This window comes from Geotrypetes seraphini, chromosome 6 (genome assembly GCF_902459505.1).
Source record: "Geotrypetes seraphini chromosome 6, aGeoSer1.1, whole genome shotgun sequence".
Taxonomy (NCBI): Eukaryota; Metazoa; Chordata; class Amphibia; order Gymnophiona; family Dermophiidae; genus Geotrypetes; species Geotrypetes seraphini.
Window position 1 is genome coordinate 114,828,103 of NC_047089.1, and position 18,430 is coordinate 114,846,532.

An 18,430-nucleotide genomic window follows, 5' to 3' on the forward strand; every position below is an offset into this window, starting at 1 on the left:
CCTGAGAAGTGCTCAATTACTCCATATGCAACCTAGCTGAAAGAAAAGTGCCGGTTAGTTGAAAAATACAGTAATTTACAGCATATTTAAAGGGAAAGCAACCCTTCAGACTGGCACTGCCTCAGGATTTTTTTTTTTCACAGAACAGACTCCACTGGCACTCTAAACAATATGCCTTACCACAGGGGGTAACGCTTACTGTTGAGGCACCTCTAAAAAAATGTTGGGGAGGTAGAGGAAAGGGGGGGACAGACCCCGCTTGAGACCCGCCGGGTTTGACACCCCGAAGGTCAGACGGACCTCCAAACAGGGTCCCCCCAAGCTCAGTCCGGCAACAAAAAGGGACAAAGATTCCTAAACAAATTCCAACAGCCCTTTCAAGGAAGATGGGTACAGCTTATCACACTTGCTAGAGACTGAGAGAAGACTGAGGTAATTAGGATGGGGGGGGTCACATGATATGTACAGTTTCAAAGTTGTGTCTCAGTCTTCACCTGCTGGTCATGATGAGATATATACCCGCTTGTAAGATTAACCTTTGCTGGTCTGGAGTGTTGTTAAAGAAATATATATATACATACACACATATATTATATACACACAGTGTTTAATGTATATATACATGTGTCAGCCTAGAGGCCTATGGGAAATTATATCAATCTGACCCTGGCATGGGAAGGCAGATAGACCCTTAGTGCAGGGAGACTGTGTTAAGTATCCCTGATATGTTTTAAGTTTCCCTGATTGAATCATGACTAGCTAAAAGGTGTTAATGTCTGATTAAGAGGGTGCTTAGGACAATGGTGCACAGATCAAGCCAGAGACTTAATCCCATCACCATGCTTGCAGATGTCACACTCTCCTTTGTCAATTAAATTGACCATTGTCTCAAACAGTTTGCAAGTTCTAAACAGAAAGATACTGGGAGATACAATATTTTCTCTAGTCAGAATAAGATTCCAAGGTATAAAAGCCTGCTCTCTGCTCTATCAATATGTCTCTTTTTCTATCAAGCTATCAGGAGAGGGGTCTTGGCCCTCTCTCTCTCTTTCTATCTAGCTATCTCTTGGCTCTTTGCTTGGCACTCTGGTTCTGTCTTGGCTCTCCCTCTCTCTGTCTATCCTTCCCTTTATCTATGGAACATGAAGCTTAGACCATCCCCCTTTTCTCTCTCTCTGGCTCTTCCTAGAACTGTAAGCTTCTATGTCCCTCTTTACCTCTGAACTCTGTAAGGCAGGGAAACTGCTATGCTCTCTATTTAATTGTAATGTTTAATTGTAATGATTATAAATATTGCTTTTCTGTAAGACTATTTCTATAATATATTCTTTATATAATCACCCCTGGCTGTGCTTCTTATTTGATTCTATCCCTCATGAAACTTCTGTGAAGGTATTGAACTCGGGACCGCGGATTATAAGGCCGTGTCAAACATAACCCCTCCAACCTAACATTGTGGGGGTGCGACCATTCTTACATTTTATTAAACTGACATTTTGGGGGCTTTGTCTCGGTCCTTCCTGATGATTTCATTTGGGTAAGTAGAATTTAAGTTTTTTTTTTATGCACTGTGCAATAGGATTATGTATAGACAGAGTGATATAGAAATCAAAAGTCCTTGCAAAACCCTTAGATTGATTATACGTTAGACTGGATGACATACTGTTGAAAAGTTCCAGTAATATTGTGGGGTTTTATACTTGGTGAGATTTTATATATCAATTGACTTTCTATTTTGATTGATAGACAGAGTGAGATAGAAATCAAAAGTCCTTTTGGAACCCTTAAATTGTTTTAGACTGGATGACACAATTGTGAAAAGTTTCAGTAATATTTTGGGTTTTCTATTTGGTGAGATTTTACTATCAAAAGTCTTTGTAGTTTACCTGTGCCAGTTTGCATTGTATGATTTGCTATTATATGCTTGCTAGGGTGTTGCATGTTAGAATATTTGAGCTGCTCTGAAGAAAAGCAGGGTTCAAAGTGAAAACAGTCACTCAATTAAGAAACGCCACATCTGTACTAATAACTTTTACTTTTTTACCTTGTGCTTTTAATTCTATTTCTTGTCAGTCTCTGCCCTGGTGAAAGGCCCAGTGCACACTGGACTGGAACTGGCAGCTGACACCTCTGCTCTTCTATATTTTATCCTGCTAAACTTCTGCCTGTAAATTTCAGGTACTAACCAGTGTGGGCAAGTGTGGGCATAAGTGTATTATTTATGCCAATGACTCTTGCCTAACACGCTTTACCTCGATTTTCTACCTCTTAACTAAAGTCTCCCTCCTTCATAAGTGGGAGCATTTCAATCTCAAAGGCTACACACAGACAGGGACATTTAGAAGCCCATTCTCTGCCCACGAACCAAGGCAGACTTCTGCAGCCTCAAATATGAACCCTTTTGATTTTCAAGAACTCACAGATATTGTACACAAATATTTTGACAAGAAAGGGGGTCCATATGAGGGTAATTTTCCAGAACACACATGGCACGATATTCAGAAACAAATGGTTTCTCATTCTCAGGAGTTTAGAAAGAAAACAGATAAAAGAAAATGCCTTTTCATTCAAGGCCTCTGTAGAGGACTTATTAGCCTAAGACAAGATAATACTGACTTGAACATTCAGTGCCATCAGCTGTCCAAAGACTTAGATGAGGCACAAATTAATATATCCATGCTAAGAACCCAAATTGTTCAGGCCACAAATTCCTTTTTAACTGTAAATGAACAATTAGAAGAGGCCAAGGCAGAATTAAAGTATTTAAAGTCAAAATGTGCCTCACAGGGACAGGCTATTCTGCTGTCTGCACTTGTGCCACCATCACCATATAATCCATATAGTCAGAAAACCGTTTTTGTAGCAGGTCAGAGAAAGGGTAAACTAGCTACAGATGTAGAACAGGAAGAAGAACCGACAAACGAAAGTGAGGAAAATTCATTACCAGGCCAGAGCAATACCAATAGTACCCCTATAAGTGACACAGCTCCAGTAACTGTAGTGCTGCAGGGACATATGAAGGACAGTGACATTGAAAGAATAGTGGAGAAAGTGGGCCCTATGCCTTTTAACATAAATGAATGGTGCAAATGGGCTATTGACATACTGATTCACTGGGGTCTAGGGAAATACAAAAGGAACAATTCAGATTTTGATAAGCTTATGCACCTAGCCCTGGGTCCACATTATTATAAATTTGGATCTCTTGTTCATCCATACCAATTTGTAAAGATGGGCATCGAACAACTATTTCGCTGCACCTCTTTGCAAGTACTTAGAACTCTTTCACCCCTGCCAAGTGATACACCAGAGCAGTTTGCATATAGAGTGTGGGTAATCAACGCGGCACTTAACGAACATGAACATTGGCCCACTTCCTCAGATTATGGCCAGAGAGAACATAAAGAATTCCTATTAGAATTATTATCTCCTGAGATTACTAAACACCTTCTGTTGTTCTCGGAGGACCCTAAAACTACACCTTTTGACACTTTACTGCTCAGGATTGGGTCTGTGTGGAATACCCAGCCAGCTCAAATTATTTCAGTATCAGAAGCTAGAAGGTGGCGTGCTGAGGGAGCACCCCAATACAAGACCACACCACACAATAGAGGAAATAGAGGGCATGTCAGAAGTAGTTACAGAAATGCCTCCACTTACATTCCTTTCCATGAGCTCAGAGCACAGACAGAAGCATTAGAAAAAGAGAAAAGGAAATGGGAACAGGATCGTCACACAATGCAGATAGAATTGGACAGAGTAAAAAGTGATTTGACAGCCAGGAAAACCAGTGCTAGTGTATAGGGATGTCCTGACTCTCTGTGTCCGAATGCCAAGGTGACTCAGGCCTTCACAGCCCAGCCAGACTCCTTTCGCTTACCTGTGGACTCACTTCTGGAGACGCAGGATAAGGGAAAGAAGTCAGACTCAGAATTCAGCTTGAAGTATGTGGCACCTTTGATTTTGGACACTTGCAGCCGCCCCAATGTTAATACTACCATAGAGGGTCAGGATAAATTAATTTTGATTGATACAGGGGCTAGAATCAGTTTCACAGATAGAGCGCCTCCTACTGGAGATAAGAAAAATATGGAAATTTGTGAGATTCAGGATCTAAATGACACAGCTTCAAAGTGTGTGTCTATCCCACAAAAGGAACAAATGAAAGACATTGTAGAAACTACTGCCAGCACGAGTGAGAATACAGGCAAAGAAATAGTTGAGGTGGCTGGTCTTGTATTAGGTACAGGAATTCCTAATGCTTCTAAACCTTTGGTTCACGAGGTTATTCCTGTGCAGTTAGCCACACAGTGTTGCATGCTAGTGCAGAAGCATGATGGTAGTGTAACTCACTCAGAGGCTGCAGATCTTTCAATTTGGGCACAAGATTGTGGGAAAAGGTACACAGAAATTTTGTTTGAGGGCAAAGATCCTGAACCACAAACACAGCATCCAGTACTTCCTCCAGCAACAGAACTGGTGCCTAAGATGGAGGAGAGGGGTCTGAGTGGACCTATCTCTTTAGCATGTGGCTCTCCAACTGGGTCATTTGCTAATTCAGAGGGCTCTGTTAGGCTCACTATACACTCTCAGGCCTTAACTAAGATTTCAAAGCCTGTACCAGTGGCTGCCTCTTGCTCTGACATTACTGTGAAATTTAACCCTACATGTGCATTTTTCTCTGTCCTAGACATGACTAATGATTTTCGGAATTTGCCCCTTGCCTCTGAATGCCAGGACACGACAGTGCAGACAAAAGAAGAAAAATCTAGCCTGCACCTGACTTCGGCACCGCAGTGCCCATTCCTCCGAGTGCAGTGGGACCCAGGTGGCAGACATGTGGTCCAGGTCGGCCTGAATGGAACATGGACAAAGTTTGCTTTAAGTGACCTTGAGGATGCTGCTAATTTGAAATGGGTTTTTTTTTTCTTTTTCTTAGCAGCAGTTCCAGACCAATTTTGGCACAAAGATATTTCTAATGGTTTCCAAGGTTCCTCTTTATCACTGCAGAGATAGAGATGTTCCAAAGAAGATATTAGCTTTATGCCTTTTCTGAATATGAGATGGTTATGATATGCATTATTTGTACTACTCAGGTGTTCATCTTTGCTGTTTTTTTTTTTTCTATAACAATGTGTTTATTTGCAGAGTTAAATTCAGCCCTGAACACTTGACAGATGGACGCCTCAAAATTTGTGTTTTATGTGGTCTGTGCCATGTCGTCTGTCTTATGTCTTTTTGTTTTAGTTTAGGGGGTACCCCAGGATACATAACATTGGCCATTTCTAGAGCTCTTTTCCCCATTTTTTTTTTTACTAGCCCAATTGCGCAATGTTCTTTTTCCCTATAATTTGCATATGCTAAATGTAGCTTAGTTAGGGGTTATATTTTTTTAAGAAAAGGTTTTATTCTATATCTATACCGTGTTTATTCTATGATCCTCACTAGATTCAGTACATATTTCTGACATCATTTTTTTTATATATATACATTCAGTACAGAATTATGGTCTCTCTGAAGTGCCATAATAGTTATATGCAGCACACAAAAACATATCTTTTTGGAATGTCTGATTAAGAACCTTAAGTACCTGAATATTGCCTCTCTTTTGCCATAACTTTACCAAGAAAATGCATTAATATTGTTACATGTTGCCACATTCAGTACAGGCAACTGGTCTCTCTCTCTCTCTCTCTCTCTCTCTCTCTCTCTCTCTCTCTCTCTCTCTCTACATTCAGTACTGGCAACTTGGTTTCTCCTCCATTTTCTATCTCTTATTTGGATCACACTGGAGTACAGCTGCTGAATGATATCGGGACTCTTTTCAAATCCCTCCCTGTATGCACAGACATCATTTCATCTCAAGGGTGAATACCACTAATTTCCAGTGACTGAAAGATCCTGTGCAAACATCAGATCCTGTGCAAACATCATTTCATCCCAAGTGTGCATCTAACCAGTTTAAAGAGACTGCCGGTTCCTGCTGGACTAATTCATCTTCCTGCACCCTGACTGCAAAGACTTTTACACACATGCTATACACAATGTTTCCTGTTCATCGGATATAGCCACCTTCCTAAGAATGCTTTGCTGTACAATTCCACCTATTTAACCTATTCTATGGACATTCCAGACTTTATTTCAAAATTTGCTACGATACACTCATGTCTCAGTTTGGGATTCGCCCACTGCAAACCACGTATTTAATGTTTTAATTCACCCTATCATTATCTTAATTATTGTACAAATTTTGCTATGTATTATTATGATTTTCCTTTGCTGTAAAGTGAAACACATGTACATTTCTTTACAACGCTTATCATACCAAGTTCCTTCTATCTTTTAAGGCTGTTATACATGTATTTCCAGTATCTTCTCGGACACTTGCTAATTTGGTTTTAATTTGGCATGGCCTATTGCATTACCATTACCAGGGTCAGACATAATATTTTCCCATATCCCATACTTAGATACTCTCTCTTATGACATCTTGGTACCTTTATACCTGAACCTCCTGAAAAAGCTTCCTGCATCCCTTATGCACCGTTCATTCGCTCAACGACGGGTAAGATATAAGTATACTGGGATCCCCGCCCAGATTATGGCCTATACGACCTAAGACAGAGGTTTGAACTCGTAATGGGAACTGTTTACGGACTATACAACCTATCTTCATAGCTTGGAGATTCTGCAAGACAGGGGACGTACTGTTGGAGGTAAAAGAAGCATCTGCTAATTGCAGGCTGTTTAAAGAAGGGTACCACAAGCTCTCCCTCATTTCAAAGAATAAAAATAAAAATAAAAAAAGTATGGGAGATGTCAGCCTAGAGGCCTATGGGAAATTATATCAATCTGATCCTGGCATGGGAAGGCAGATAGACCCTTAGTGCAGGGAGACTGTGTTAAGTATCCCTGATATGTTTTAAGTTTCCCTGATTAAGAGGGTGCTTAGGACAATGGTGCACAGATCAAGACTTAATCCCATCACCATGCTCGCAGATGTCACACTCTCCTTTGTCAATTAAATTGACCATTGTCTCAAACAGTTTGCAAGTTCTAAACAGAAAGATACTGGGAGATACAATATTTTCTCTAGTCAGAATAAGATTCCAAGGTATAAAAGCCTGCTCTCTGCTCTATCAATATGTCTCTTTTTCTATCAAGCTATCAGGAGAGGGGTCTTGGCCCTCTCTCTCTCTTTCTATCTAGCTATCTCTTGGCTCTTTGCTTGGCACTCTGGTTCTGTCTTGGCTCTCCCTCTCTCTGTCTATCCTTCCCTTTATCTATGGAACACGAAGCTTAGACCATCCCCCTTTTCTCTCTCTCTGGCTCTTCCTAGAACTGCAAGCTTCTATGTCCCTCTTTACCTCTGAACTCTGTAAGGCAGGGAAACTGCTATGCTCTCTATTTAATTGTAATGTTTAATTGTTAATGATTATAAATATTGCTTTTCTGTAAGACTATTTCTATAATATATTCTTTATATAATCACCCCTGGCTGTGCTTCTTATTTGATTCTATCCCTCATGAAACTTCTGTGAAGGTATTGAACTCGGGACCGCGGATTGTAAGGCCGTGTCAAACATAACCCCTCCAACCTAACATTGTGGGGGTGCGACCATCCTTACATTTTATTAAACTGACAACATGGTGTTTAGATATACATACATACTGTATATAATGTATGTGTGTGTGTATATACATTTACAGTCATGTGAAAAAATTAGGTCACCTCATGAAATATATATATAGGCTTAAAATGTTTATTTGCAATGCCCTAGGCTCATAAAATTGTATAGCATCATGTTTCTGCTTTGAGCAAGGAGATGTGGGAAAGAAAATTAAGGCTGCAGGGACAGGGATGAAAAATGTACTTCATTGCAGGAATGGGGAGGGGATGAAATTGCGCCTTGGGGATGAATTTTTGTCCCCGGATTACTCTGTACCACATCAATGAATTTTAAGAGCCTGAAATTGTATGGTCGAAAGCAACCAATACCTCACGTCCAATGTGGGTAAGAGTTATGTGGTTTCCAGGGCCTTTCCTTATGTGATCAGTGTAGGTGAGAGGGGGGACAATTACAGCTGCTTTTTATAGTGTATCATACTGCCATGAGTAACATAAGTTTATTTTCTGTCTTTGAACATAATGTGTATGGGACTTGTACTTTAAAATCTCAGGGATGATATAAGTGAAATTCTTATATATCTCCTTGGCATAAATGCGCATGAAGCAAATCTATTTCAAATAAAAGGAAGCTCTGAAATGAGGGGGCTTCAGATGAAGATGAAAAAGGACAGACAATAGTAACTTGAAGAAATACTTCATGGAAAAGGTGGTGAATGTATGGTGAAGGTAGTGGAGAAAAGATTGTACCTGAATTCAAGCAAGCTTGAGGCATGTATAAAGGATCTCTACAGGAGAGAAAAGACAATAGTATATGACATTGATGGGTAGACTGGATAGCCCCTATGGTCCTTCAGCAAGGATAAGGATAAAGGTCAAGTATTTCGTACAACCAAAGCAGTTTACATGCAGTAAACTATGTCTTTTTCTCAAAGAATGAAATTTATGAAGCCCAGTATTCCAAAAAGTAATAACAAATAGAAATAACTTCCAAATTGCTACAGTATAATAAGATGAAATCTAGAGAAAATCAAGTGAGATTGAAGTGGTGAGGGATCAGTTGCAAGCAAGATAGCTGCTGTATCAGACTACCATACACCTCTTCCTGGAGAAAATTTACCATGCATAGATGGAGCAGAAAAAGTCCTACCACCAAACTGGGAACCAGCTTAGGCCTGCTCACTCACTACCAGTTCTGAAAGCTAATGTGAATAGGTGACAGATTGCTACCTAGTGCTAAACTGGATCTTTTGGATCTGCTGCTGGACCTACACCTACGTATCTCTCAGCTCATTTCATGTTACATAGGCTCAGTGAAATAAACTCCTATTTCAAAGCATTGAATTGTCTCTTTAAATACCAAATGTGAAAAAATATACAAAGGTATGAAAACTTTTACAAGGTACTATGGGGGGAAGTTTCAATGTGGGCTACTGTTTACTATACCCCAACTTGTGCTATTTTAGCACAGGTCCTATGCCATGAGTCCTAATTACAAATAACCCAGGTTAACAGTATATAACCCTTCTTAGAGTAGCCCACATTGGTAATTTCCTCCCTTAAAATCAACATAAGATAGGGATTAATATTCTTTAACTTCACATACTTGCAATTCTGTGATCATGAACTACTATGAATACAATGATGAAAAATCCTGAAACTAAATATGTTAGTCATTATTAATACTTGTTACCTGTATTCTATTAAGTTCTACTACTGGGCCATGCTGACGATCCCTCACCATTGTTGCCTGTACAACTTTTCGAAATGCTGCCTCCTAGGAGAGGAAAAAGAGCATGATTATACAAAAAAGGAAGAAATAATATTAAGCAATATCTTCCTGTGACCTTATCCATTTTGACTAGTGAAGATAAAGCATTCTAAAAAAGCAATAGGTAGATGAGTTTCTAAAAAAATGTTTCTGACACAGGAGTAGGCATTATCTTACATTTTAAAGTCTGATTTAAAGGTCTACAAATATACACCATGGGCAGCCCAAGTGACTTAAGACAAAGATATTAATGACAGAGAATCAAGTCTCAAAGGTATTTCATATGTATCCTTTGTGGGAGAGTGTGGCATGATGGTTAAAGCTTGGATGCAAACAGGAGAAGCTGCCCTCACACCAGTGAACAGCAAATACAACAACAAAGGTGACCAATTAGTGTTCAATCTCTTTATTGGTAAATAGACTCAACACAATCGTGTTTCGGCCCTCAAGGACCTGCCTCAGGAGTCTTTTGATAGATTTATTCATGCAATTCTCAAAAACTCCAGAGTGACTTGAATCAATTGGAGAAGTGGGCAGATAAATGGCAGATTAATTTTAATGTGGAAAAATGCAAAGTGATGCATTTAGGCAGAAAAAATAAAGATCACAAGTATAGTATGTCAGGTATAACTCTGGGAAAGACCAAACAGAAAAAGGACCTGTGTGTATTGATAGATAGGACCCTGAAACCGTCGGCGCAATGTGCAGCAGCAGTGAAGAAAGCAAATAGAATGCTAGGCATGATAAAGAAGGGAATTACGAGTAGATCAGAGAAAGTTATAATACCGCTCTACAGAGCCATGGTCAGACCACACCTGGAATACTGCATCCAGCATTGGTCTCCATACCTAAAGAAGGATATAAAACTGCTAGAGAAGGTGCAGAGATGAGCAACGAAGCTAGTGAAAGGTATGGAGAACCTGGACTACGAGGAACGACTTAGGAGACTGGGGTTGTTCTCCCTTGAGAAGAGGAGACTGCGAGGGGATCTGATCGAGACTTTCAAAATACTGAAAGGATTCGACAAAATGGAGCAGGGAAAGCAGTTATTTACAATGTCCAGTGTGACACGGACAAGAGGACATAGACTGAAGCTGAAGGGGGACAGGTCCAGGACGAATATCAGGAAGTTCTGTTTCACGCAGCGAGTGGTGGACACCTGGAATGCTCTCCCAGAGGAAGTAATTACAGAATCTACCGTTCTAGGATTTAAGGGTAAATTAGATGCACATCTCCTTAAGAGTGGCATAGAGTGATACGGGTAAGGGTAAATTAGATGCACATCTCCCTTGAGAAGCATACAGTGATATGGGGACTAAAACTATGCCAGAGTACACCTGGCGGGGCCTCCGCGTGTGCGGATCGCCGGACTTGATGGACCCAGGGTCTGATCCGGAGATGGCAATTCTTATGTTCTTTTGTACACACTTTAACTAGGTCTTCGATCCAGCGGTGGATAAATATCACCTATTGCCCATGGAACATATGTCTGGTAGAAAGGGATTGCCTCTCTTCTGCGAGGCTTTGGATATCATTGATGGGTGGTGGGTATTAAATCTGGGCGAAAAGGATTTTACTCATCTTTCTAGGACTCATGGAACCTTGTCTAGACTGGATTATTGTCTGATCTCTAAATTGTTTTTTTCTTCGGTACAATCAGCTGAGATTGGCTCATTTGATGCATCTGATCACGCCATGATTATCTTTATTCTTGAACTGGACCCCACAAGGCAATAAGCTTTTAAATGGCACTTTCCTCTTTCGTTGTATACAGACCCTCAGTTTCATGATTTCTTGTTGGAAAAATGGGCGGATTAACAGCTGCATAATGCTCCCCATAGGGACTCCCCTGTCTTGTACTGGGAAGTGGTGAAAACGGTCTTGCAGGGTGAGATTATGGCCTATTTGAGCCATCGAAAAAAAAAAAAACGTGATAAAGAGATCCTCCGATTGGAGATTCGCTTCAGGGAAGACCATATACGATATAGGACCCATCCGACGCCTCAGAATAAGACTCAACTTCTTGATACCCAGACAGATTTTGCAAGACCTGATTCATGCCAGGGCATGGAAATCTCTGGCGTATTACAAATATAAATTTCATCTGTATGGTAATTCTAGGGGCAAATGTTGGCAAATGCATTGAAGCAAACAAGAGGACCGGATCATATTTTACAACTGTATTCTCCTCAGACTGAGAAATTAATGAGGTTTTCTATGACTACTATCGGGGTTTGTACTCTAAGCCGTCTGATTTGATGGATGGTGGGGTGTATCTGGAGGTCTCTCTTTACCACAGGTTTCTGACCAGGTTCAGGTTCAGAGGAAAAAGCATCTATGGTCATCGGTTCAGGTGCACTGCTGAAGGCCCCTGGGTTGGACAGATTTTGGTTCAAATTCTATAAATTATTAAAGGAGTCCATAGCCCCTGTACTGATGGATACGTTTAATACTTTTGTGGCCTCTGGGGAACTTCCCGATTCTCTTATCGTAGCCACAATCATTGTTTCATTGAAATCGAACATTTGGCCTCATATCAACCGATTTTCCTGCTTAATGTCGAGACTAAATTGTTTGCAAAAATCTTGGCGAATAGGCTGGCAGATTGTTTGCCAGAGTTGTTGGCTTCACCTCAGGTTGGGTTTATTTGGGGGCGCCATGCAGCAAAAAATCTCCGTTTGATCTTGGCTTCCCTGGAATTAGTCAAATGACTGCAGATTCCTTCTTTACTAATTAGTTTTGACTTGGAGAAGGCGTTTGATCAGGTCTCCTGGGATTTTATGTTTTCGGTCATGGTTTACTGGGTTTTTTCAATCTGCGGTTTGGGTGCTATATCAGGTGCCTTAGGCCTTGTATGGGTAAGTGGGCACAGTTCTGTGTTTTCGATAGAGTGAGGTATGGATAGAGCAGGGATGCCCTCTGTCCCCTCTTTTATTTGTGTTGACATTGGATCCTTTGATTAGAGATGTCCTGGCTAATCCAGACATACAGCGCATCTGGATTGGGGCCTTTGAATTTAAAATTTATGCTTTTGCGGATGACCTATTGGTGCATTTAAATACTCCGGCAGCTTCTTTGCCTTGTCTTATGGAAACATTTTGGAAGTATGGAGATTTTTCCGGGTTCTGTCTGAATCTGGATAAATCATTGGCATTGGCTACTATGCTCCAGGTACAACAAGGTCCTTCCCCCTCTGCTGGGCAACTGTCCTTTTTTTGCTATTTGGGAGTTCAGCTTACCGCTTCCATCTTTGACTTATATCAGAGGAATGTTGCTGCTTTGTTTCAATATACTGAGGAGTTTTTGTCCCGTTGGGCTCCTTTGCCCATTTCACTTCATGGCCATATTCAGCTTATTGCCAAGATCTTATTCCCCAAATGGCTCTATACTTTGCAGCTTTTGCCTCTTTGGTTAAAGAATCGGGATATCCGACGTTTACATTTGCTGTTCGAGGTTTTTGGAATAATAAAAAACACAGTTGGCGTTTAAATACTTGATGGGGAATTGGTCTAGGAGTGGAATGGGCATCCCTGATTTTCGCATTTACAATCTGGCTTGTGCCCTGTGTTCTTTGGGTAAGTGGTTTTCAGATCATCAGGATTTCACTCCCAAAGCTACCGAGTATCTTGTCTCTTTTACACGTGCTGTTCACTGCGTTGCCTTCTTTTGCAAAATCTAGTTTACTTTTGCAAATTCTCTGAAGGGCCTAGGCTGCCTTTGTGGCGGGGTAATAGTCATAGAGATATTGCCCATTTTGGGGAATCCCACTTCTTGCCGGAAACCGAAAATGCCACTTTTTGTCATTTGGCCTTGGCCAGGGTGCGGATGCTTTCTCAAGTTCTTCAGGAAGACTGTACACTGTTTTCTTGGGTCTCCTTTCGCCAAATCTATCATCATCTTCATCTAGGTGATTTTTTGGCCTACAAGCAATTGCAACACTACGTTCATTCCTTGGATATAATGGATTTGTTGTTTCCCATTGAGACCAAACTTAGGGAATTGGTGGAGCCATTTTTGGAGAATGTCTTTCGGGTATCGGGCTTGCATAAATCCCTCCAAAGTTTGGTTGTTGGGGTGGACTGTGATAATGTAGTGTGGAGGTTGGTATAATGGAGGCCTCCTTGGATTTACTGAAATTGATTAGACGTACTCCGGAAATTTTGGTCAATGAGGATGTTAGAAAATGTCAATTTCAAGTCCTGCATAGGGCGTATTTTACTAGAGAACTGTTGTATAATCGGGCTACAGTAATTCTTCCATTTGCCAGAAGTGCAATTTTGGAACCCATTCTTTTATTCATGCATTTTGGACATGCCCAAAAATTAAAACATTTTGGAGACAGGTCATTGAATATGTTGCCAGCATTTTGGATTAGATCATCCCATTGTCAGCAACAGGGTTCCTTTTAGATAAATATGAGACTTTTTGTTTACCTCAACGGGGTCAGAGGATGTTTTTACGGAAAGTGGGGTTGTTGGGGAAAAGGAATTATTGTCACTATGGGTGGGCAATTCCCTTCCTTCCTTTTGGGCCTGGCACAATCGGCTTCATGCGCTTTATTGTTAGAACGTAACTTGGCTCGAACCACCCTTAAGAGGAAAAAATTATTTCTTGCCACCTGGCTCCCCTATATTCAATCTATGAGTCCTAGGGCTCGCAGCGATATTTTGAATATTCTTTGATTTGCTCAGCTTGGAGGTTCATAGGAGAGATTCTTGGGGGATGCACAGGAGATGCACCTTTCTCTATTTTCTTTCTTCTTTGTTCTTCTTTTTCTTTTCCCTCTTGTATTGTTGTTTATTCTTGCCTCTTCATACTTTTTCTTGTTTGTTTTTTTGGGTGGGGGGAGGCATTCCATTATATTCGACCATGGTCATTTGTATTGTCTGGTTTCCTTCTGTTGGGTGTTCTACTAGGTTGGACACACCGTAAGGTGTGTGTGTGTGTGGGGGGGGCTACTCTTGTTGCCCATCTGTGAGCTTTTCCGGGACCCATCAGAACCCAGGGTCCTGGAAATACCTTCCTTTTTTTCTTTTTCCTACTTTTGAGGGATGGGCGGTGGTTAGGATGATGCAGCAAACCCAATTGAGATGGTTTTAACTGCTGCTGCCCTGTTGGCCTGGCTTAGGCTATACTTTGGTTGGTTTACTCATTAGGTGTCTTGGGTATTTCTCTGGTGCCTTTTTTTGGGGGGTGGAGGCTTTGGGGGGAAGGTCTAGGTTGATGTGGGGGGAGCACAAAAACTGGATGATACATTGTGTAATGCAGTCCTGCACAATATAAGGCCCACGGGTCGCATATGGCCCAAAACAGCTTTCACTGTGGCCCACAATGGCTCTCCCTATCGGCTGTCTTTCTCAGCTTCCCCCGGATTCCTCCCTTTAAAGCTAATTATGGCATCCTGCAGAGCGAACCAAGCAGGCTGCCATCAGTCTCCACAGCACGTTCCCTCTGCCGTGGTACCACCCCTGACATAAGAGGAGGGTCGGGACTGAGGCAGAGAGAATGTGCTGAGGAGACTGATGGCAGCCTACTTGGTTTGTTCTGCAGGCTGCCATCATTAGCTTAGCAGTGAGGGAAACAGGGAAGATAAGGCCCCCATCCATCGCGAGGGCCCTGGTGGGATGCTGGATCTGGACACCGGGGAGAGGGGGGAAGAGAAAAGGATTTTGAGGAGGGGTGGGAAAACAGAATTGAAGACAGGGCCCCCTCAGTAACTTGATGTCGCAGCCAATGCGAGTCTGTCCGTGTAGGAGTCCGAGTCCACAACTGCCATACGCCACCTCTGCAGCGCCTCAGGCAGTGCTTCTGCTCCCTTGCCCCCATGTAGGCCTGGGCGCCGCTGAACAGCAACCTCTTAGTTTTCTGGAAGACCTCGCGCTTGTCCATCTCCCCAAAGACACAGCTTCTTGAGGCCCACACGCGTCTTTAGCTGTGACAGGGCAGATGTTGGACGAGAGGGGAGGACTCAAAATGTTAGCAGAAGGAAGATATATATAGGGGAGGCAGAAGAGAGGGGGCAGATGTTGGACTTGGGGGTGTATAGAGGGAAGAGAAAGAGACTGCTGAGAGGTGGAAAGATTCTAGACCAGGGAAGAAGGAAAGAGAGGCAGAGAAAGACTGGAAGAAAGGAGAACAAATGCTGGACATGGGTGGCTGGGTGGGGTTGTAAGCAGAAGAAAGACAGAGGGAGAGGCCTGGACCAAAGGGGAAAGACAGGAAGCAGATGCTGGACTATGGGAGATGCAGACAGAAGAGACAGAGGAGGAGAGACCCTGAGGAAGAACAGAGAGATGGAAGATCATAACAGAAGAGGGAGAGAAAGGAAGACCTGGAACAAAGGTGGTGGTAGATACAAAGGAGAACTAAAACTGGATCTGAGGAGGGTAAGCAGAGGAAAAAGAGATAGAGATCTGGACCCAAAGGGGATGGGGTTGGATTGTGAAAGAAATGTTGGGTGCACAGTCAGAAGGAAGTCCAAATAATTAAATCACCAGACAACAAAGGTAAGAAAAAATATTTTATTTTCAATTTAGTGATCGAAATGTGTCAGTTTTGAGAATTTATATCTGCTGTGTGTATTGTGTGTATATGAAAAATGAAAGGAAAAAATTGCAATACAATTAGTAAGGGAGGCAGGATCTGGCACAGAGCTTGGGTGGGTTTAGGGAGGAGCTTGGGAGGTCTGTGGTTGGAGGTACTTTGCCTACAGCAGTGTTTCTCAACTACTTCAAGCCAGTGCCTCTCCTTCTCTCATGCCCTCTTCCCTGCTGGCACCTCCCACTGGCATCTCAGGGCCTGTCTGGAAGGCTTCTGTGCATGTGTCAATGTGATGATGTCACGCATGCGCATGACATCATCATAGCAATGTCCGCGCACTTCCAGGTGACTCGAGCTGTGGCCTTGCTACATTTTCTGACTTCGTTTTGGCCCCGGATCATTTTTGAGTTGTGCAAGCCTGGTGTAATGTATTATTTTTATTGTACGTTCTGTTTTCTCTATGTAGTCATCAATAAAAATTATTAAACCATAGATTGAATAGAAGTAGATGAAGTGTACTAAGAAACTGTAAGATGATGATAAAATTTAGATAATAAATGAGGCATGAATATACTAGAATGCATTAAGGGAAACAGTGTAGGTTCTTGAGATAAGAGAGAAGAAAGTTTATAGGGATATGAGAAGCAAACAATGTTGAAAATGAATATAATTAAAATGTTGGATAGAAGGTAACCTTTAACGAGATTGCAAGAATGAGAAGGATCTCAAAGTGGAGTGATCTAACAGGTCCTGAATAGAATGAATACCTAATTGACGCCAATGCATCCAAATAACAGGATGTTGTCCAAATTGAATAGAGGTATTCCCTCACAAAGGTGAGCAGAAGGTCTGGTGCACTCGGACAGGTAAAGTTTTATCCAAGATCCCCAAGGATTGAACTGTAGTTTTCAAGATAGGCCAACAGTGAAGTAATGGTAATGTTGAAGCACCCACTAACTGCATCAAAGAGAAGGGATATACTAAAGATCTCTCGGTGGCTAGCCAGAGCGGAACATCCAGATCCAAGAGTACCGAAGACCATCTACAAGCGCTACGAAGCAATGCCACTAAAGCAAATCTACGAAAGTCAGGGAATTGCAACCCACCCATAGGTTGGGGACATTTATATTTTAGCCTCTTGAATACTTTTATTTTGTTAATGTACATCGCCTAGAAATTTTGTAATAGGCGATTCATCAAATATTCAATAAAACTTGAAACTTAAGTGTATTCAGGGCTATATGAGGGGGCTTGGATCTCTACAGGAACTCTGTCAGGATAGGATCTAATTTGTGATACAATGATGGTGAGAAAAACAGGGACATTTGTAGTACATATAAAATTTAGGGTGATATAATCATACGTATGGCCTCTAGCCACCCCACCATGAAAGCTTTGGTCTTTGACCATAAGGGCCGCCGTATGAGCAGACTGCTGGGCATGATGGACCATTGGTCTGACCCAGCAGCGGCATTAAGATTCTAGGGGTTATCTTTCATTATAAACTAACCTAGTAGCATTAGTAGCATTGTTAAATCAACCTTTTTCAGACTTTGCCAAATTTGTTCAGTTTCGCAATTTCTATGTCCAAAGTCACTTAACATTCTAATCCATTCCTTGGTAATTTCTAAAATTGATTATTGAAATGCCCTATTTAAGGGAATAGCCCAAAATGAAATCAAACGTTTACAGATTATTCAAAATGCTTCTATTAAACTTATATCGAAAGCTAGGAAGTTTGATCACATGACACCTCTCCTTAAGAAAGAGGCTCCTGGTAGCTCACCAGATAATATATAAACTAAGTCTGCTTACACTCAAATCATTACTTTATAAAACTTCTGCTTTTATTTATAAACTACTGATTCCCTACACCTCAAATAGATTATTGAGATTGAATGAACAACATTTACTGATGATTCCCTCACTTAAAATTATTAATACATAAGAACATAACATAAGAAGCACCATCTCTGGAACAGACCTTAGGTCCATCAAGTCCGACGATCTGCATATGAACTTCCTGATATTTGTCCTGAGGACAAACTTGTCCCCCCTTAGCTTCAGCCCATGTCCTCTTGTCTATGCCACATTGGACATTGTAAATAATGTTTTTTCCTACTCTATTTTGTCGATTCCTTTCAGTATTTTGAAAGTCTCAATCAAATCCCCTCGCAGTCTCCTTTTCTCATGGGAGAACAACCCCAGTCTCTTAAGTATTTCCTCATAATCCAGGTTCTCCATGCCTTTCACCAGCTTTGTTGCTCGTCTCTGCATCCTCTCTAGCAGTTTTATATCCTTCTTTAGGTATGGAGACCAATGCTGGACGCAGTATTCCAAGTGCGGTCTGACCATCGCTCTATAAAGCGGCATTATAACTTTCTCCGATCTACTCGTGATTCCCTTCTTTATCATGCCTAGCATTCTATTTGCGTTCTTCGTCAACAGCTTCAGTGTCCTATCGATTAATACTCCCAGGTCCTTTTCCTGTT

General features: G+C 41.5%; 1 protein-coding gene across 1 annotated transcript in view; it reads right to left on the bottom strand.

Annotated features, from left to right (window-relative positions):
- The window catches only part of LOC117362951 (E3 ubiquitin-protein ligase HERC2-like), a 193,712-nt gene that overhangs the window by 169,256 nt on the left and 6,026 nt on the right, over nucleotides 1-18,430 (bottom strand). The window contains exon 2 of the mRNA XM_033950040.1: nucleotides 9,321-9,404. Coding sequence (XP_033805931.1) covers nucleotides 9,321-9,404 — 84 coding nt within the window. The remainder of the gene's footprint in view (nucleotides 1-9,320; nucleotides 9,405-18,430) is intronic.